Source organism: Gossypium arboreum, chromosome 3 (assembly GCF_025698485.1).
Source record: "Gossypium arboreum isolate Shixiya-1 chromosome 3, ASM2569848v2, whole genome shotgun sequence".
NCBI classification, from domain to species: domain Eukaryota; kingdom Viridiplantae; phylum Streptophyta; class Magnoliopsida; order Malvales; family Malvaceae; genus Gossypium; species Gossypium arboreum.
The window spans coordinates 71,596,833-71,619,771 of record NC_069072.1 but is presented as its reverse complement, the minus strand read 5'-3'; the positions used below and the strand labels follow the sequence as shown (position 1 = coordinate 71,619,771).

At 36.7% G+C, this 22,939-nt stretch overlaps 1 protein-coding gene across 1 annotated transcript; it reads left to right on the top strand.

The window, feature by feature from the left end:
• The first annotated feature begins 17,148 nt into the window (after positions 1-17,148).
• Positions 17,149-21,368, top strand: LOC108474593 (uncharacterized). Its single transcript, XM_017776566.2, has 5 exons — positions 17,149-17,558; positions 17,646-17,772; positions 18,869-19,160; positions 19,684-20,102; positions 20,991-21,368. The coding sequence occupies exons 1-5, from the start codon at positions 17,507-17,509 to the stop codon at positions 21,100-21,102; spliced, it is 1,002 nt and encodes a 333-aa protein (XP_017632055.1). The 5' UTR covers positions 17,149-17,506; the 3' UTR covers positions 21,103-21,368.
• The last annotated feature ends 1,571 nt before the right edge of the window (positions 21,369-22,939 follow it).

Genomic DNA, 22,939 nt, shown 5'->3' with positions numbered 1-22,939 from the left:
TTAATACGCTTGTGAAATCCCAACAATGAGGTATGTTTCAGATGTGCTTTGAATTAGTTGAGCCCTTACAAATAAGTATTCGCCGGTTGATAAATGAGCTACCGCCTTTAGCTAAGTTGATCTTTGTGTATGAATATAAGGGTTGGTAATGTGAAGTAAGTATGATATTGAGAATTTGTGCATATGAAAAGTATGATATTGAGAATTTGTGCATATGAAATTATCTGTTTAGCTACATGAATGCTATACTTTGGTTGTGTTTAAATTCATGGCTCAAACTTACTAAGCATTAAATGCTTACTCCGTTTTCTTTGATTTTTTGTTTTATAGATTTTGGTTCTTCAGCTATCGGACTCGGGATTTTGAAGTAGAAGTCGCCCACACTATCAAAGCTCCTTCTTGGTATACTATTTTGGTTGAACTTTGAAATGGCATGTATAGGACTACCCTTTTGTTGTAGGTCATGTACCTTTCGGTTTTGTGTAAATTTCGATAGCCATGCGAAAATGGCTTAAGTATACTTTGGGCACGATATTATAATCATTATATGTTGTTCATTAAGAGGTATGGAAATGTTTGGAAACGATTAGCCATTGGGATGGTTAATCATGATCATATTTTGTGCTATTTATGTTTAAGGGCTAGTTGAATCATGGAAACTATGAAATAGGTAAAGCCTACCTTAAAGACAGATGCTGACAGCTGCAGTGATGTGGATGTGAAAAATCACTAAAAATAGTAGGAATGGAATTAAATAGTGAATAAATTATGTAAACGAACCTTGACGAGTCTATTTTCATAGGAGAGTAACGAAATGATCATATGAACAGTATGTTAAGAGATATTTAAGTTTTCGTGAGACAGGTCCAGAACGATTTCTGGAGTCCCTGTTCCGACTTTTGAAATTCATTATAAATTGACCAGAGATAATTAGAAGTCATGCCATATATGTACAGCTTCCTTTTTGAGTCTAGTTTCCGTAGAAACAAACAGCATCAGTATTGAAGCCCTGTACAGAGAGATATCCAAATCGTAATGCAGGAAGGTCAGTGTAGTCGTACCCTGTAACAGGGGAGACTTTAACTAATAAACTGTACTAATTGGAAAGACCAAAAATTCTAGAAAAAAATCTGTAGATGGAAATATGAGTCTAGTTTCAGGGAAAAATTACAAAACTGATTTTTGAGTTTTGGAACTCAAGATATGATTTTTAAGGTGACAGTGACGCAGTTAGCCAACTGCTTGGAAATTTTTAAAATGGACTGTGAAAATGAGTGGGTTAAGCCCGTTAACCCCTCGTGTCCGACTCCGGAAACGGTCTCGGGTACGGGGTGTTACAGTTTTATTGGTATCAGAGCTACAGTTTAGTCGATTCTAGGACTACCGTAATGCGTTTGGGTCTAGCTATACATGCCATTTTATGTGATTATTTGATAGTGTGGTGATTTCTGACATTTGCAAATGTGTTTATTTATAGTAATGGATCCCGATCCCGACCGAGCGGTAGCTGATGATCTTGAGAGTGTAGCGCCTGCTCCCGCACAAGGGACAGCTCCGGCGGACTCTCAACCTAATGCTAGTAATCCGAATGATGAAGCTAGATGAGCTTTCTATAGCGTGATGAATGATTGGTTCAACCAATACATTCGAACTAATACGGCTGTTCCACAACCTCCATTCCCGACAAACACAACCCCCGCACCTACAATACCTCCGTGAATCAAGAAATAAGGTCAAATAAGCCCCAGTTGATGAATCAAAACACGGGCTCTTGAATTTAAAGCTACGGACAGCGATGATGCCGAGCAAGCGGAATTTTGGTTGGACAACACTATCCGGGTACTCGATGAGCTATCTTGCACACCCGATGAATGCCTAAAGTGTACTATCTCCTTGCTACGTGATTCTGCCTACTATTGGTGGAATACGTTGACTTCTGTTGTACCCAGAGAGCAAGTAACTTGGGAGTTCTTCCAAACCGAGTTTCGGAAGAAGTATATCAGTCAAAGATTCATTGACCAAAAACGAAAGGAATTTCTTGAACTCAAACAAGGTTCCATGTCGGTTACCGACTATGAACGAAAATTTGTGAGGCTTAGCCGGTACGCACGAGAATGCATTTCCTCAGAAGCCGTAATGTGTAAACGTTTCGAGGATGGACTAAATGATGATATAAAGCTGTATGTTGGCATCTTGGAAATCCGAGAATTTGTGGTACTTGTTGAGCGAGCTTGCAAGGCCGAGGAGCTCAGTATGGAGAAAAGAAAAGTTGAGGTGGGAGAAAGGGAGTTTCGTAAGAGGCCTTCAGGGAGGCCCTTTCAACAATCATCGAAAAAGTTTAGAGATGATTCGGGCCGGTCTAGAGACACTTCGGGTTTTTCTAGACGAGACCGTGATCGACCCCCGTGAGTGCACGAGTCACTTGATCGCTAGTGTTGGAAATGACCGTCGAGACGAGCGAGTGTCGAGATTGTGGTAAATGGCACTCGGGAGTTGTAGATTCCATGACCGCCTCTGTTACAAGTGCGGGTCACCGACCACTTTATCAAATATTGCCCGAGGTGGTCCGAAGAATGCAAATCGAGTGGGAAACCGGTGCTACCAACGCTCGGGTAGACCATCTAGAAATACGGCAATGCTAGTGGTGGTCGAGAGGATCTAGAGATCTTGCGACCGGATCTAAGCTCGTGCTCTGCTAGGGCTTATGCCATACGCCGCACGCCGAGGATGCTTCCTCGCCAGATGTTATTACCGGTACTTTCACTCTCTTTGATACTAATGTAATTGCTTTGATTGACCTGGTTCTACTCATTCTTATATATGCGAAACCTTAGCATCCAAAAGACTCTACCTATTGAGTCTCTTGAGTTCGTAATTCGGTGTCAAATCCCTGGGTCGTTCGTGCTTGTTGACAAAGTGTGTAAGAAATGCCCCTAGTAATTCGAGGTTCCTGTTTTCCGGTGGACTTGATGCTTTTGCCATTCGATGAATTTGATGTTATTCTTGGTTTGGATTGGTTGACCGTGCATGATGCGGTTGTGAATTGCAAAAGCAAGACTATTGATTTGAGGTGCGCAAATAACAAGATAATCCGAGTTGAGTCTACGGACTTAAAGGGTTGCCACCGTAATATCGCAATGTTGGCCCGAAATATGTAAGAAAGGGTGCGAAGCATACCTTGCGTATGTACTTGATGACAAGGAATTGGAAAAGAAACCGAATCATGCGGTGGTTTGTGAATACCGGATGTTTTTCCAAGAATTACCGGGTTTACCACCTGCTCGGGAAGTAGAGTTTGGTATTGAGCTTGTACACGGACTACGCCAATTTCGATAGCTCCGTGTCGTATGGCACCAACCGAGTTAAAAGAATTGAAAGCTCAGTTGCAAGAGTTGACGGATAGAGGTTTCGCTCGACCAAGTTTCTCACCTTGGGATGCACCAGTATTGTTTGTGAAAAAGAAGGACGGAACCATGAGGATGTGCATTGACTATCGTCAGCTGAATAAAGAATAAATATCCGTTACCGCGTATTGATGATTTGTTTGATCAACTAAATGGAGCCTCGGTGTTTTCAAAGATAGATTTGAGATCGGGTATTACCATTCTGTAATTCGAGATTCGAGATATACCCAAAACGCTTTCGAATCGAGATACGCCACTACGAGTTCTTAGTGATGCTGTTTGGGCTCACTAATGCCCTGCAGATTTATGGATTTGATGAATTGGATCTTCGAGACGATTTTGGACCGGTTCATAGTTGTGTTCATTGACGACATCTTGGTCTATTCAAGAGACGAGACCGAACATGCCGAGCACCGAGATTAGTGTTGGAAATTTTACGGGATAAGCGGTTATATGCTAAGTTCAAGAAGTGTGAGTTCGTTAAGAGAGGTTAGCTTCTTGGGTCACGTGGTATCCGTGACGGTATTCGAGTTGACCCGAGCAAAATTTCAGCCATACTTAACTGGAAGCATCCGAGAAATATTATCAAGTTCGAGCTTTTTGGGACTTGCTTACATTACTACGACGGTTTGTAAAGGTTTCTCGATGATAGCCACACCCATGACGGCTACTTCAAAAGATGTTAAGTTCGAATGGACGGAAAAATGTCGAAAAGTTTTGATCAACTGAAAACTTATTTGACTAAGCTCCAATTTTAGTGCGGCCGAATCAAGCAAAGAGTTTGCCATCTATAGTGACGCCTCCCTACTTGGGTTAGGTTGCGTATTGATGCAAGAAGGTCGAGTTGTGGCCTATGCGTCGAGACAATTATAGCCACATGAGAAAAATTATCCGACCCATGATCTCGAATTAGCTGCCATCGTATTCGCTTTGAAAATATGGCGACATTACTTATTTGGTGAAAAGTGCCATGTATTTTCGGATCACAAAAATCTCAAATATTTGATGACTCAAAGAGACTTGAATCTGCGACAAAGGCGTTGGCTTGAGTTGTTGAAAGATTATGAGCTGGTCATTGATTATCACCCGGGAAAGGCTAATGTGGTTGCGGACGCCTTAAGCCGGAAATCACTGTTTGTTTTACGAGCAATGAATGTACACTTGTCTGTTCTACCCGACAATGTGTTAGTAGCCGAATTAAAGGCCAAACCATTATTGATTCATCAAATTCGTGAAGCTCAGAAAGTCGACGATGAGTTGGTTGCAAGACGGGTGAATGTGTTCGAATGTGGAATCGGAGTTTCAAATTGATGATGACGATTGTTTGAGGTACGTAAATCGGTTGTGTGTTTCAAGAAATTCGAACTCATTTCGATGATTCGAACGAAGCTCATTGTAGCCGAATTTCAATTCACCCGGGAGTACAAAATGTACCACGACCTAAGACGCCGCTTTTGGTGGCATGGTATGAAACGAGACATTTTCGATTTTGTTTCAAGTGTTTAATATGTCGCAAGTGAAGGCGGAACATCAAGTGCCTACGGGTTTACTCCAACCGATCATGATACCGAATGGAAATGGGATCGAGTAACGATGGATTTTGTATCCGGGTTGCCGTTTCGGCAAGTAAGAAAGATGCGATTTGGGTCGTTGTTGATAGATTGACTAAGTCGGCTCACTTTATCCCCGTACGCACGGATTTTTCAATGGATAAATTAGCTGAATTGTATGTTTCTCAGATTGTGAGATTACACGGGGTACCTATTTCTATCGTGTCGGATAGAGATCCGAGATTCACCTCACGATTTTGGAAGAAATTGCAAGAAGCTTTGGGTACCAAGCTGCATTTTAGCACCGCTTTTCATCCACAAACAGATGGTCAATCCGAGCGGATAATTCAGATACTTGAGGATATGTTGAGATGTTGCATCCTCGAGTTTAGTGGTTCATGGGAACGGTATTTACCTTTGATTGAATTTGCTTACAACAATAGTTTTCAGTCAAGTATTAAGATGGCACCTTACGATTCTTTGTACGGTCGAAAATGCCGTACGCCATTGTTTTGGACCGAGCTCGGTGAAAGTAAAATTTTCGGAGTGGATTTGATTAAAGATGCCGAGCGTAAGTAAGAATAACTTGTGAAAGTCTCAAGGCGATCGATCGTCGTAAGTCGTCGCGGATTTAAAACGAAGAGATATTGAGTATCGTGGGAGACAAAGTGTTTCTTAAGGTGTCGCCTTGGTAAAGATACTCGATTTGGCCGTAAGGGCAAATTGAGTCCGAGATTCGTTGGTGTATGAGATCTCCGAACAAGTTGGCCCGATTGCATATAGGTTGCTTTTACCCCGAACTCGAAAGGATCCACAACGTTTTCATGTTTCGATGCTTGACGTTACGATCCGATCCTTCACACGTAATAAACCCTCCGAGGTCGAAATTCAAGCCGATATGAGTTATGAAGAAGAACCGATTCGTATCCTAGCTCGTGAAGTGAAGGAGTTGCGAAACAAAAGGGTTCCGTTAGTAAAAGTGTTATGGCTCAAACACGGATGGAAGAAGCTACTTGGGAACCCGAGAACTCTATGAAAGAGCGATACCCAAACCTATTTACGGTAAGATTTTCGGGACGAAAATTTCTTAAGTGGGGAGAGTTGTGATGCCCTAAAGTGACCCTAGTCGGAAAGCGGTTTCGGACCGCTAAACCGAGTCACCAAATTATTTGAATATGATATCTATTGTCTAAAATATGTGATTATGAATGTGTGAAGGTTTTAAGCTTGATTTAGTAAATTGCATGTGAAATTAGTCGATAGGACTTATGTGTGACACTTTTGAAATGTGATAGGTAAATCTATAAGGATCTATTAGTGCATGTAATCAAAAGGGTGGACTTGCATGTCAATTTCCCCCTTTTTAATTGCTAGTGGCCGGCCATGACAAAGAGTGATGGGCAAAACATGTCATAAAACATGTTGTGACAATGGTGTATGTTAGGAAAAATAAAATAAGGAGTATGGGTAATAAAGAAATGGGAAAAAAAAAAGATGGTGTGAGTGTTTCCCCCCCTCCCATTGCCGTGAGTTGAGGGAAAGAAGAAAAAAAAAAGTGTCCATCATTTTTCACTTCTTTTAGCTGAAAATTCTAAGGAAAAAATGAAAACAAGTTGTGTTCTTTGGTTCTTCTTGGCCGATTTGAGAGGGGGAAGAAAGGAGTGAAGCAATCGGTCATCTTAGGTCGATATTAAGGTAAGGAAGTTGATACTAGTTCTTGAAATCCTAGTTGATTTTGAGTGAGATATCAAGTTATTGTTGGTAACCCATGTGAAATTGTGATTTTGGAATAAGTAAGGTTTTCGGCTATGAAGATTAATAAGGGTGATGGTTGTGTTTCATGCTAAACCTTGATGATTATGAGTTCCTTTCTTGGGTCTACCTTAGATCCATGAAGTATATTTTTATTTGGTGTTGTTGGAAGTATTGGCCATGGTATATCCATAAGCATGATTTATGCTTATTGCATGATAGGTAAGATTTGTGTTTTGGATATATGTTTATATTTGGTTATAATCAACTTGTGATTCGGCTCTTGCACATATATATATATATATATGTTTGCACATGATGTATTGGTATGACATATATACTATCTCAATGTATATATTTACATATGATGATGTTTCGGTTATGAAGTAAATGATTGATGCCTATTGAGTTACAATATGTAATGCGTTAGTTAGTAAAATGTATGCCATTTATGTGTGATATTAAGTATATAATTGGCCTCAACATGGACATGCATATTCGGCCACATGAGGTGGATTGATGTGCATGCATTCGGTTAGAGGCAAGCACATTGATGCCTATTCTTGGCTTAGATAATCGGCTAAAAGAGAGTGTGGACTATTGTGTTGAGTTAGATTCATGATTTCGTACATATGTGACTTTAATGTCTAATGAATATATATGGGCTAAGTACCTTGAGTTCCTCTTTTTGATACTCAAATGATTAAATCAATTTATTTGTCAATTTAAGCTCAAGAGCAAAGGGGAACTAAATCCGATAAAGGGAAGGAAAAAGTGGTCGAATAACCATCGAAATCGTTCGACAACATCCGAGGTAAGTTTTCGAGTAATGGAACTTAGATTATGATTTGATTAGATCATGTTTTAAGCAAATCAAAATCATGCTCTTTGTGCGTGGCTATTGAGCCGAAATTGCAAGTGTGAAAAGTGCCTTGTGTTTGAGTTTTGCTAATGAAAATGAAATACGAATGTATCATGATTTATTGATAAATGTGCATGGTTATTGAATGATGTCCGGCTAAGTCCCAAGGCTTTGTGCTAAGTGACTATATCCGGACTAAGATCCGAAGGCATTCGTATGAAGTTACTAAATTCGGACTAAGATCCAAGGCATTTGTGCGAAGTTACTAAATCAGGTTAAGTCCCAAGGCATCGCGAGTTACTATAACCGGGCTATGTCCCAAAGGCATTTGAACGAGTAGCTATATCCGGTTAAACTCAAGGTACGTGATTCGGGAATGAATGAACTTGCTATAAAAATTTCAGTTAATACGCTTGTGAAATCCCAACAATGAGGTATGTTTCAGATGTGCTTTGAATTAGTTGAGCCCTTACAAATAAGTATTCGCCGCTTGATAAATGAGCTACCGCCTTTGGCTATGTTGATCTTTGTGTATGAATATAAGGGTTGGTAATGTGAAGTAAGTATGATATTGAGAATTTGTGCATATGAAATTATCTGCTTAGCTACATGAATGCTATACTTTGGTTGTGTTTAAATTCATGGCTCAAACTTACTAAGCATTAAATGCTTACTCCGCTTTCTTTGATTTTCTGCTTTATAGATTTTGATTCTTCACTATCGGACTCGGGATTTTGAAGTAGAAGTCGCCCACACTATCAAAGCTCCTTCTTGGTATACTATTTTGGTTGAACTTTGAAATGGCATGTATAGGACTACCCTTTTGTTGTAGGTCATGTACCTTTCGGTTTTGTGTAAATTTCGATAGCCATGCGAAAATGGCTTAAGTATACTTTGGGCACGGTATTATAATCATTGTATGTTGTTCATTAAGAGGTATGGAAATGTTTGGAAACGATTAGCCATTGGGATGGTTAATCATGATCATATTTTGTGCTATTTATGTTTAAGGGCTAGTTGAATCATGGAAACTATGAAATAGGTAAAGCCTACCTTAAAGACAGATGCTGACAGCTGCAGTGACGTGGATGTGAAAAATCACTAAAAATAGTAGGAATGGAATTAAATAGTGAATAAATTATGTAAACGAACCTTGACGAGTCTATTTTCATAGAAGAGTAACAAAATGATCATATGAACAGTATGTTAAGAGATATTTAAGTTTTCGTGAGACAGGGCCAGAACGGTTTCTGGAGTCCCTGTTCCGACTTTGGAAATTCATTATAAATTTACCAGAGATAATTAGAATTCATTCCATATATGTACAGGTTCCTTTTTGAGTCTAGTTTCCGTAGAAACAAATGGCATCAGTATTGAAGCTCTGTACAAGGAGATATCCAAATCGTAATGCAGGAAGGTCAGTGTAGTCGCACCCTGTAACAGGGGAGACTTTAACTAATAAACTGTACTAATTGGAAAGACCAAAAATTCTAGAAAAAAATCTGTAGATGGAAATATGAGTCTAGTTTCAGGGAAAAATTACAAAACTGATTTTTGAGTTTTGGAACTCAAAGATATGATTTTTAAGGTGACAGTGATGCAGTTAGCCAACTGCCTGGAAATTTTTAAAATGGACTGTGAAAATGAGTGGGTTAAGCCCGTTAACCCCTCGTGTCCGACTCCGGCAACGGTCTCGGGTACGGGGTGTTACATGTGATATGGCCGTGTGTCCCCTGCACTTAAGAATTGTAAGTCAGTATGCATGGTAGTAAACCCATAGGCAGAGACATGGCCGTGTGTCTCAGCCGTGTGAAAGGCGCAGTCTAGCACACGGGCATGTGCCTTGGTCGTGTATCCCTTAAGGATTGCTGACGTCAGAAACAGAATGTCTAAGTTTTTGTACACGGGCTAGGACACAGGTGTGTCATGGCCGTGTGAAGGAAATAGGCCAGAGACAAGGGCGTGTTCCAGGCCGTGTGAAAACCCCTGTAGGTGTGCACTTAGAATTAATTCCACACGGGTATAGGACACGGGCATGTCCCTGTATTGCTTAGGCCGTGTGAGCCATATGGGCCAATAGCATGACCATGTTGAAATGTCACACGGGCGTGTTGTCCCTCCCACACGGCGTGTGCCCCTATGTTAAAAGTTATTCTCAGAGTTCTTTAAAGGACTCGGATTGTTTTTGAATGGGTTCTAATGGATGTTTTAGGCTTAGTAGGCTCTTATTAAGGAGTTTATAAATAAATTTGAAAAAGTTTTAATTTGACCATGTTTTGGTGTTATGAAAATGTCTATATGCAAAAGTTTAAGTTAGGTAATACCTCATATTTTGACCCGGCGTGGGGCACGGGTGTGGGGTGTTACAGTTTCAATTGCCTCGAAGCATAGGCTATCACTTTGCTTTCTTGCATAAGCACACAACCTAATCCATTTAAGGATGCATCACTATAAACTACAAATTCTTTTCCTGGCTAGGTTGCACTAATACCAAAGCCTCAGTCAACAATACCTTTAATTTCTCAAAACTCTGTTGGCACTTTTCTGACCATTCGAACTTGATGTCTTTTTGCACAATTTTTTCATTGGAGAGGCAATCATGGAAAATCTTTTAACGAACCTTCGGTAATAACCAGCTAAGCCCAAAAAGCTTCTAACGTCGGATACGTTTCTCAGCGGTTTCTAATCAACAGTGGCTGAAATCTTGCCCGGATCAACTCGGATCATATCACCTTATACAATATGCCCCAAAAATCTGACTTCTCTAAGCCAAAACTCACTTTTGCTAAACTTAGCATAACTGCTTATCTTTCAAAGTTTGCAAAATTGTTCTTAAGTGATCAGCATGTTCAGACTCATCACGAGAATAAATCAAGATATCATCAATAAACACCACAACAAATTTATCCAAATAAGGTTAGAAAATTCAGTTCATTAAATCCATGAAAACTGCAGGAGCATTCGTTAAACCAAAAGGCATCACTAAAAATTCATAGTGACCATACCTCGTCCAAAATGCAGTTTTCGGCACATCTGAGTCTTTAACTCTTAGCTGATAGTAACCAAACCTCAAGTCTATCTCAGAGAATGCTGTGGCTCCCTTCAATTGGTCAAATAAATCATCTATCCTCGGCAAAGGGTACTTATTCTTTATCGTCACCTTGTTGAGTTGTCTGTAGTCAATGCATAGTCTCATCTAACCATCTTTCTTTTTCACAAATAAAACAGGTGCACCCCACGGTGAATAACTAGGTCTCGCGAAACCTTTATCTATCAATTCTTGTAATTAGGTTTTCAACTCCTTTAGCTCAGTTGGAGCCATCCTATACGGAGCAATAGAAATGGGCATCGTACCCGGAACTAGATCAATACCAAATTCTACTTCTCTCATTGGAGGCAATTCAGGCAATTCTTTCAGAAACACATTCGGATACTTACAAACTGCCGGTACTGACTCAATCTTTAACTCCGACTCTTTTTATTCAACACAAAAGTAAGATAAGCTTCATAACCCTTCCTTATACACTTCTGGGTGGTCATAGAAGAAATCACTACAGACGAGCTATTTGACTCATCTAATTCAACCCTTAGAATATCACCATTTTCACATTTCAGTTCAATAAATTTTCTCCTACAATATACTACTACATCATGAGCAGATAACCAATCCATACCAAGAATTATGTCAAACTCATCAAACGGAAAAAGCATAAGGTTAGCCGAAAAACAGTGACATCTAATCATCAAAGGACAATTCTTACATACTTTATCAACTAACACGCATTTGCCTAACAGGTTTGACACTTTTATCACATATTCCGTAGATTCAACAAGCATGCTCATACTAGACACAAATTTCATACAATATAGGAATGGGTAGATCCCGGATCAATCAAAGCAATAACAGTAGCATCATAGATAAAAAAAATGTACCCATAATCATATTCAAGGATGAAGCCTCTTCGTGAGCGCAGATGGCGTACGTCCTTGCAGGAGCTCTACCCTCGGGTCTCATAGTAGACTCTTTAGGGGCATTCTTACTGCTCGCTCCATTCCCCAGATTTTTTTGTGGTCTACCTCGACTAGCAATGTTACCCGATCTTACACTTTGATATCTCTCATTTCCTGCCATCTTAGGGCACTCTCTAATAAGTGATCTGGGGAACCACACTTGAAACAGGTCCTGTCACTCCCTCGACACTCACCAGGGTGACATCTATCGCATTGGGGACATTCTAATCTACTTGGTCGAGTATTGCCAACACTAGCAATCGAGGTGGTCTGGGCCTTAGTATCCGAATACTGTTTACCTCTATTTCTATTTGAAAACTCAACAAAAGCATTGGAACGAGGATGGAAGTCCCTAGACTTCTTCGATGTGGACTGAAATGACTTACCCATAGATCTTTTTGGCCAATTCTTCAGCCTTACAAGCTCTTTCAACGAGTATAACGAACTCCTTCAACTCAAGCATACCAACAAACATCCAAATGTCTTCGTTTAATCAATCATCAAACCTCTTGCACATAATGACTTCAATCGACACACATTCCTGAGCGTATTTTTTGAGTCTCACAAACTCACGCTCGTATTCAGTTATGATCATTCTATCTTGCTTCAACTCAAGGAACTCTTTTCTTTTCTGATCCATAAATCTCTAACAAATATACTTTTTTCGAAACTCCTCTTCAAAAAATTCCCATGTTACTCTCTCCCTTTGTACACCCGAGACAAATGTCTTCCACCAGTGGCAAGTCGAATCTCTAACCAATGATACCACACATTTAATGCATTCTTCTGGTGTGTATGTCAATTCCTCAAAAACCTAGATGGTGTTTTCAAGCCAAAACTCTGCTCGCTTCGAGTCATCATCAATGCTAGCTTGGAACTCTTCGGCTCTTTGCTTTCGAATTTTATCCATTAGAGGTCTATTCAGTCTCATAAAATTCATGCCTTGAGGTGCTATAGGAACAGGTTGAGGGATAGGTAGGGGTGGAGGGGGTTGAGCGTTCGGGTTCGTCCGAACGAACTCTATGTACAAAGTATCCATTATGTGGAGAAAGGCTTCCCGAGCCCTTTCTCCTTCTCCCTAACTAACTGTGAGAGGTCTACTCTCTTGCGGTACTGTCCCTTCAGCGGGAGTAGGAGCGTTACTTTCTACGTCGTCGGTTTCAGCTCTATTGAGATCCATTACTATATAAAAACACAATTAAAAGGGCAGGAGTCGCCACACTATCACAACGTATTTATGGCATGTATAGTTAGACTCGTACACAAGCTATGTTAGTCTGAGAATTGACCAAATCGTAGCTCTGATACCACTAAATGTAACACCCCTTACCCGTACTTAACACCGAAATAGGGTACAACGCATTATTGTACTTGAACGCAATCAAACACACAAAACCGGACCATAAAATTTCATTCCAATTAAAGTCATTCAAACATATACATAACATCCCTTATACGGGCCTACGAAGCCCAAAACATGCATCGAGAAAGATTTAGAACTAAACTGAGAACTTCTGGAACTTTTACAACACTTAGAAAATTTTCATGTTTTAGAGAGTCACACGCCCGTGTGGGCAGGCAGTATGGTCGCACATGCCCGTGTCCTTAAGCTCGTAAAATAAAATGCGTCCAATTGCTTTATTACCTAAGCATAGCCGATTCATATTCCCTCTTATAACAACCCACATTTTTCTTCAAATCACATTTTTAACACCTATTTTTACATGTTTTACAAACAAGTCCTTTTTGGTGTTTTCATAAAAAAAATCACTTAGAAAAAGATGTTCATCTAACACTAAACTTCCATATTCCTCCATTAATAATCAAAATACATGCATGACACATGGATAAATTTTTGAACATAAACCCTAGCTCAAAGTAATGGTAGAAATAGTTGTATCATGCTTCAATGATCTTAAAAACATCAAAACATCAAAAGCTTAGTAAGTCCATATACAAATAATATGTAAAAGTAATAAACAATCAACATGTAAAAACATGGTAACATATATATAAAGATTTTTCTTCATTCAAACCTTTTTGCTTACTCATCATATGCTCATACATACTTGCTTATCTTAAATCGATCTTTATCAAAGCATTACTTATAGGTTTAGCGTACGTATCTGTACTCATCGTAGAGTATTGATAACCATACCTCTTTCATATGCCCTCCTCGGGACTTTTATTACAATCGTTACATTACCCGTTGAACACTCGAAATACTATTGGATACGCGAAAACCTTGCACATAAGTGCCACATATACAAACGTAGCTAAAACTACCACATAACATGTAACACATCCATAATGAACTCGGACCTCTTAACGAGCTCAGATGTTACATGAATTGCATCCATCATGAACTCGGACCACTCAACGAGCTCGGATGCTCGCATCCATAATGAACTCGGACCTCTCAACGAGCTTGGATGCCACATATCTCACGAAACTTGGACCACTCAACAAGTTCGGAATCTCATACATATCACGAACTCAGACCGCTCAACGAGCTCGAATTGCTTAATTCCTAGTGACATGTCACTTGTATCCTAAACTATTCCTAAGGTTCAAACGGGATTTTCCTCACTTGCATATAGTATCTCCATCGTACTTGCTTGTAACGTCGTGGTTAACGACCACGATAACATTAATGCTTTCAGAACAATCAATAGGCATATAACTCATAATTACAATAAAATATTTATCACGTCATATTAAATCATTAAAACATACTACAATACCACATTATTTGCACATGTACTTACCTCGGTACAAAACAATAATAATCGAGCCTAGTCGTCGTATACTTTATTCTTTCCTCGATCAAGTCCCGATTCACGTTTTTCTTGATCTATAATGCCAAATTTAACTTATTTATCATTCACATTATTCAAACGGGTCCATAAATCATACTCTTGATTTTGACCCCTAAACTTTTACATATTTACGATTTAGTCCCTAGGCTCGTAAAATGAAATGCATGCATTTTCTTGATTACCCAAGCTTGGCTGAACCTTTTTTACCCTCATATCAGCCCATATTTTTTTTATTTCACATTATTACTACTCACTTTTACACTTTTACAAATAAGTCCCTTGTTTAGGTGTTTTCACTAAAAATCACCTAATAAAATATGTTCACCATGCATCAAACATTCATATTCCTCCATAAATCATCAAAATACAAGCATGTCATGCATGGGTCAATTTTCATACATGAACCCTAGCTCAAAATATAGCTAGAAATGGGTAGATCATGTTACCCGAACTTCAAAAATACAAAGAACATTTAAAACGGGGCTAAGGAGCACTTACTGTTGAGCTTGGAAATGTTGAACAAAACCCTAGCTATGGTGTTTTGTGATTTTCGGCATCCAAGGAGGAAGATGGACACATTTTTGGTTTGATTTTCCTTTTTTAATCTTTTAATTACCTAATGACCAAAATGCCTTTGGGGTTTCTCTTTCCAATTTTTTCTATGCATGTCCATTTTTGTCCAAAATTTTAGAAATTGGTAAAATTGCTAATTAGGACCTTCTAATTCATAATCTAATGCAATTTCATGCTTAAAGCTTCTAGAATGCAAGTTTTACGCTTTATTCAATTTGGTCCCTAAAATGCAATTAGACATTTTATGCATAGAATTTCTTCATGAAACTTTCACACAAGTATGCATTCATAACATAAACCTCATAAGAATCATAAAATAATTATTTCTATCTCAGATTTGTGTCCTGAAACCACTGTTCCGACTAGGCCCTAATTCGGGATGTTACAACTCTTCTCTTTTGAACAAAATATTTTTCTATTTGACTCCTATCTTATGTTTAAAACTAAAGTAGGAAGGCTAACTAAAATTTCAGTTTCAATATAATCGAAAAGAATATTTTTTGCTCATGCCGTTTTGGAAAGACAACTCATGTTAAACATGTTCTTCATTTTGATTCCTTGTATTCTATTTGTTTTTTGGGTTTAGGGTTTTTTTGATTGATTTCTTTTCAATGTAACTAAGCTTCAAATTCCATTACCTAAAACCATTAATTGGCCATTCCAAGCCTACAATTCAAAAGCCAATTCATTACAATCTTCCTTTCAATATTAGTTCTATCATATGTACACTAAATCTCACAGTGTCACAATCTTAGTGTTAGGATTACTATCTTTCTTTCCCAAATAACATTAATAGTTGCAATGTCAACAATCAAACCATCCATTTTATTTGTTTACAATAACATCACAAAAAAAAAAACTAAACAACAACCCAAAATAAAATAAAATAAAAAACAAAACAACTTCCATTGTTTGCCCAAAATAGAAAACAAAACAACCCCACACAATATAGATAATCAAAGCCCAACCAATATCTAATTAAACAAGGCTCAATTTTTGAATAACTACAACTCATTATTGGTTGGAACTTAAATGAAACAATGCATTTAAAAAACAAACTTTTGAACATTTCTAACTTTTTTCTTTCATCCACCGTAATTGTTGCTTTATCTTTTTCTCCTTCATCTATAACCATATTGCTTCTTCTTCATTTCACTATCAGCTACCATTTGTTCACAGCCTTCCCTGACCCTTTACTTACGCATAGTATGCAACATTCATCCTCTTAAGATTGTCATTATATCAAAAATGATTTTTTAGATCTAATTACATTTTCCATTTTTTTACATTACCATTTTTTTATCATTTCAATTAATAGAAATTCTAAGAATGACAAGGTCCACTCGCAACATCCTTTTCAACACCTTATAGAATTTTTATAAAACTTGATGCTGAATCTTTTGCAAACTGTTGCAATTTTTTGGGGAACAAAACTTTGGAAGAGGAGACACACCTTCTCTCTTTTCATTAATTGGATTAACTAGTTCCAAGTCAACAACGCATTTTTTTCACTTAATGATGTATCCTAACCTAACAGCTAAAATAAACTCTTTTTCTTTCTTGCAACCACATCCATTGATTTAAATTAGATACCGTTGGAATAAGATCTTATTTTAGTCAATACCTTGAATTTGGCAACATTTTTCATTTTGGGCCTAAACTTTTTTTTAGTTTAAATTAGGTTTTGAACTTGGCAATTGTTCTCACATTGGGACTTGAACTAGATAATCATTCTCACATTAAGGCTTGAACATTTTTTTGTCAAAGTTAATCCTTAAACTTGACAATTGTTCTCACATTGGACCCTGAACTAAGTCACATTGGGGCTTAGAACTTTTTTTGTCTAAGTTATTCCTTGAATTTGATAATTATTTTCATATTGAAGGTTAAATTAGATAATTGTTCTCACATATTGAGGTCTAAACTCCAGGGCTTTCAAGGTTAACTTGAACAAAAAAATTAAGCCCTAATGTGAAAATAATTATCAAGTTCAAGACTTGACTTAAAAAAAAAAGTTCATATACTAATGTGGGAACAATTGCTATGTTCATGCCTAACTTAAAAAAAAAAAATTATACCTAAAAATAATTATCAAGTTGAACACTTTAACTTAAAAAAAAAATTGCCCATGTTCAGACCTAAAATAGTAAAACGATTGATAATTTTACGAATTGAAAATAGTAGACAAAGGAATCCGATTGGAGAATCAGTCGGATTATTACCGAAGTTATATATTTATTTACCAAAATTGAGCAACAGGTGAACAGTGTCTGGTTTATACAGCGTGTAAGAACCGGAAACAGGTCAAAAGACGGGAAAAAAGAAAGAAAGAAAGAAAGAAAACCCCTAAAGTCCCTTTCTCAAAACTTTCAAAATCAAAACTCACACTGCTAAAACCCTCACTCTCTTTAAGAGGAAGCGAGGGTCAAGTCAAATTCGAAAATCATCAAAACTAATTCAAAGTAAAATCCCACTGCCACTATAATTTGATCCCTAACCTTGGCCTTGAAAATGATTCGTATGTGAATGTGAAGGATGCAGGTTGTAAGAGGACGGATATTCTGCTCCAAGTACTCGGCTGCTCCTGGTTAGTCTCTCTTTTTTTTTTTTCTTTTTGTTTTAATTGGAAATCCACTTCCTAAACAAGTCTTCTTTTGTGGTTCCATTTTTACAGCAACATGGGTTGGTGTACGGCGTGGAAGATCATTTGCTGCTTCTCTCCCTTCTCCTTCTGACTCTCCCAAGCGAAAAAGAGTCTCAAAGGATGAACGTCGAGATTTGATCGAATCTTTTGTTAACAGGTCCGCTTTTCTCTCTTTCATTTTTTACTTTTTTTTTTTATATAAAAAATCCCTATTTTCTCATCCTTTATGTTTTTATATTTATGTCATTATTGTTGTTATTATGTCACCTACAATGCTGTGGTTCTACTGAGGATCCTTTATGTTTGTAGTGCCCAAATTTCAACATTTTCTTATGGGTGCTATTCCTTCAAGAATCTTGTTGAGAAATACAATTCTTTTTCCTTTTTGTGTTGCTGAACAGAAGTTCTGCTATTGTTTTACCATGTATGTAATGTTCAACTCTTGTACACAGTCCTTTTTGAAACAAACAAACTCACACCGGTTAACATTTCCCTTCATAAAAGACCAGCTTCAACCACCACCAACAATTTTAGGCATCTCTTCATTAAAGTCTTTTCCTTATTTACCTTTCTCTTTTTGAATAAAAAAAGTGTTAGAAAACATAATCATGCAGATCAAGAGTCTGGCATGATATTTGTTCATTGGCAAATGGAAATTGTCTCATGACCATCAATTGCCAGGCTGGTCTTGCACGGTCAGGAAAGCTACAGTAATCAGAATATGCAAAATTTTCAGTGTGCATCAAAACATGCTTAGGGTTTCATAGTTCACAGCTTTTGGATAAAAATTATGATTTGAGAAAATCATCTTGTTGATCTGCAATATTGATATCTACGTCCTCTTTTTCTCTCCCTATGTCTTCTTTCCATTGAAGACAATATTACCAGTATTTAGATAAAATTGTCATCTGAGTAGATCATCTTCTTAACTGCAACTATGCCGTATAGATACTCTCTATCTCTTCACATCGTACTGCCATTGAAGACCATTCAGTTCAAATTGAAGAAGGTTAAACATGTTATTCATTCAGATGCAACAAGTATCTGATATGGATGGTGCATCTTTATTCTAACCCTAATTCAAATCTTGTCTTTGGACTGTGCCATGAGATGGAGCCATTTCTCTTGGTATAATAGTTTCCATTTAACTATTGGAAACTAAGATTGTCATGTCAAGTTTGCTCAGTTTGAAACTCTAACTCATTAGTTCCTTAATAAGGACACAATTAAGTCCTCCCATTATCCTTTTGCAGGTATAAATCAGTGAATGGTGGGAAATTCCCATCTGTAACTGCAGCTCAAAAAGAAGTGGGTGGCTCTTATTATGTTGTTAGGAAGGTTCTTCAAGAGTTGGAATATAAATCTAAAATATGCTCCTCAAACAGCAGTTATGAAAATTTATCAGCAAAAGCTGCCAATAAAGTGGATAAACCATTTTCTGTAGTTGAAGTGATCTCAACTGTAGTCCAAGATGACACTTGTGCAAGAGCTATGGATGATGTAAAGATGCATGACACAAATGACAAGCAACTGGAGGCTGACAGAGTAAGTACTCATTTCTATATGCTTTATCTTCAATGATAAATGCAGGAATGTATTTCAAGTAGACAGAATATGCTCTTAGTTGGAGTTGGCATTTTTCTCAAGAAACTCCACAAATTTTATTGAAGTTGCAGTTGTAACTAGTATGGAATTATGGATTCCCTTCTTCACAATTTTCCTAGTTGAATTCAGAAGCTTTTCTTTTAATACTTCCTCATTCTTTTGTTTTCCTTAGTCACTAAATGCCAACAATTTATGTACTTATTCCCTTGAAATAATGCATAAAACTATGTTTTCAAGCATATAAAATGGATCTCTAATAACCTGATATTTTAAAATGTACTGTGTCCTCAAGCTCTTCTACTGTTTACAGGACAACTTTGTAACCTGCTGTCCAACTTTTCAAAAAAAAAAAAATTATTTTAAGAATCCCTTTTAGTTTTATTTTCTATAAAGTAAATTTTACTGGTGCAATTGTGGAACCATATTAAATACCTTGTAATCTAATTTGTTATTTCATTTTCAGGGTAGTTGTCATGATTTTGTTTTGGAAGAAAATAGTGTGCTGAAAGTTGATGCTAAGGGCCTTGAGAAACAAGAGGATGATAAAGTAGGGGGTCTTGAGATGGATGATTTTGACAATTTTCTAATATTTCCAGACAAACAAAAAATTGTCGAAGCTACTGATCAAGATCTTGAATCAGACAAGCTGTTTAAAACTGAATCTCAAGGTGTTCAATCTGAGTTTGGTGTAGTCAAAGATGATCTACCAAAAGAAGAAACTCAGATTGGAAATGAAGAGGGTGATAAAAAGGAGCAGGCTATATCAAAGGAGTCACTAGATTCTGGGAGTCCAGAGCCCAAGGCTGAGCACCACCCAAAAATCCTACCAGAGGAAAAATATAAGCACCACCCAGAATTCCTAGAAGAGGAAAAATATGCAAGGTAAGTGTTCTTTTTCCTCAACAGCTCAATTAGTGAATGAGTTGAGTTGCTATAGGTCATAGCTTCATGGATGACTATGGTGGTGTTGACATTATTTGGCTGATTAGAATGAGGTTTGAATATGTCCATAGTCTGTTTACCTTCAAATAACAATGATGATGATTATGACAATTCTATGAATGTTGTATGATGGGATCAAGGTTCCTTTGCCTAAGAGACAGAATATAACTTCCTCTTCAAGTTATTTGTTGGCTCTTTTATGCCTGCATGGCAGGTGGATGCATGCTGGATGTTACTTTTACCAAGTATCTGCATTTTTTTGGTAGAAAATGTCTTTACATGTCATGGCTCCACCATGAATGTTTCATTACATTTTATTCTTTTGCATGTAAATGACATTTATCACTGTAATAGCTTAAATTCTCTATTGATTTAAGCCTTTTTCTTTTCCGCTTAATTCTTGGAAACATTTGTATATGTTTGATAGTCTTATGCTCTGCATTTGTTTCAATCTGCATTTGAAACTTGAAATAAAAGACACCTCATATGGGCATGTATTTTTCCTTGAACAGACAAGAAATTTGGCACATGCAGAGGGAACTTAATTGCATTGATATTTTTATGCATCTTCTAGTAAATTGATCTACATATGCCTGTTCTACTTAAACGCATTTGCAGATTTATATAATTGAAACCCTACAACTTGCTGTTTAGCCCATAAGTAGAACTAATTCTGGCCCTTGTTTTTATTAGTCCAATTACCTGTAGCATTTCATTTTAACATTTCAGTCAGTTAAAATGAATTTTGTGTGTGAATTTTTTACGAATTATCTGCCATTTCATTATTATGAGTTATGTTAATACGAAATGAATATTTCTATCATCTAGGAACCCCTCTAGTGAGCAGACTGAAAATGCAGAAGGTTCGAAGAAGTCAACTCTGTGGGGGAACCTTAAGTCATTTGCTGGTGGAATTATTAATATATGGAGAAAGCTGTGAATCTTTGTTGGCATCAGTGGGAGAAATCTGAAAATTTTATGATGGTGTCATTCAAACATTTTGTGAACTGAATGGTTTTTTTGGGAAAATAATGGAAATATACAAGATCAACCAGGGATTTTTTTTTTTTTTTTGGCTGTATTGTTGTCTCAATTATATGCACCATGCGTTCCAGCCAGTAATCCCACTGTTGGGAAAATTTTAAATTGTAGGCAAAATGGTTATTAAATGGATGAATTGAAATTGTAATGTGAATGAAGAGAAAATAGAGGGACTATTAGTATTAGATATATGATCATGTTGAGGTTTTCTTAACTAATAATTTTGCAGGGTGACCTAAAATCTGATTAGCAATTGATAGGTTTAATTACTTTTTTCCTATTTTAAGGGTTTTCTTTTATTCGTTGAATTGCAAGTATGTGTGACTTGGGATACGGCGCAAAAGGATCCAAGTAAAAGAGATGGACGGGTGAGGAGATTTGTCTTTTTATGTTTTTAAATGTAGTTAATTTCTTAAATAATATATTAAACTTATGTTTATTATTTAAATTGTTGAAAAGTAAATAGAATATGTATTAACGTATTTCATGATTAAAATATTCTAATAATAAACATTTTCAAATATATTTATCAAATTTATGGTACAATATAATTTTACTTAATATTATTCAAAATAATAATTAATTAATAATTTTAATCATTCAAATATGATGCCAATGAAAATTCCTACTTACTATTAAACTATTTGTACAAATTGTAAAAAAAAATTACTAAATTCTTCATTATTCAAATTTTCTTTTATTTTCTTAATAATCAAAAATTAGTCTAGATAATATATAAACAATACAGTTATACTTAAAGTAGCATGAATATTTATCCTTCTTTTTTTTATCTTCTCTTGCAAAACAATTTACATTTTATTTTTCTTCTATTTTCTCAATTTTCAGTTATACTGGGCGAAAAGAATGTCCCTTTTTTTTTTTTTTTTTTTTATCTTTCCTGCCAAACATGAATAAAAATATTTGTCTCCCTTAAAATATTCTAAGGTTCCATTATTCTATTCACCCTGCCTACCACCGAGATCTACTACTTTGCGTCACATGTTCGATTTGGAAATTTGTAAAAATGCTAAAAATTCTATTATTGTTATAAAATAATCAAATAAAAAATATTTAGAATAAATAATAGATCAAATCAAGAGAGAATTTTCTAATATCTCATTTCACTCATACAAGGGTTTCATTTATAATTCATTGTCATTTAATGCAACACATATAAGTGCTTCATTAACATAACTTGCATAATTACTTTCATAATGATTGAGGGAGTTTTATCTCATAAATGAAGAAGTTAGAATATGAACATCCACGTTTATTTGTAACATTCCCCCTTAGATGTCTACTAGAGAAAACTATACTTCATTAAATCTTTATTAGGAAAAGCCTATTGGGATAAAAATTTAATGAAGTAAAAAGAGTACACAATCTACTATTACAAATTGATTTGTTAAAAACTTTTACCAAAAAAACCCAGTGGGACAAAACCTCAGTTAAAGAAAAAGATTGCTACATGTTTTTTACTCCCCTAATAGCAATATCACATTACAACTTTCAGTTGACGCATTCGAATCTTGTGTAGTAGTCTTTCAAACATTAAAGTTGGCAATGCCTTGTAAAAAGATCTGTTAAATTATTACTAGAATGAATTTGTTGAACTTCTATGTCACTTTTCTTCTCAAGATCATGAGTGAAGAATAATTTTGGTGAAATATGTTTCGTTTTGTCACCTTTGATGTAACCACCCTTCAACTGAGCTATACATGTTACAGTATCTTCGT

Bases quoted from the DNA above. Each gene is read 5' to 3' on its own strand.
- LOC108474593 (XM_017776566.2), top strand. From the start codon at position 17,507: ATGCAGGTTGTAAGAGGACGGATATTCTGCTCCAAGTACTCGGCTGCT. The intron at 17,773-18,868 runs GTCCGCTTTTCT...ATCCTTTTGCAG, and splicing joins ATCGAATCTTTTGTTAACAG to GTATAAATCAGTGAATGGTG. The intron at 20,103-20,990 runs GTAAGTGTTCTT...TCTATCATCTAG, and splicing joins GAAGAGGAAAAATATGCAAG to GAACCCCTCTAGTGAGCAGA.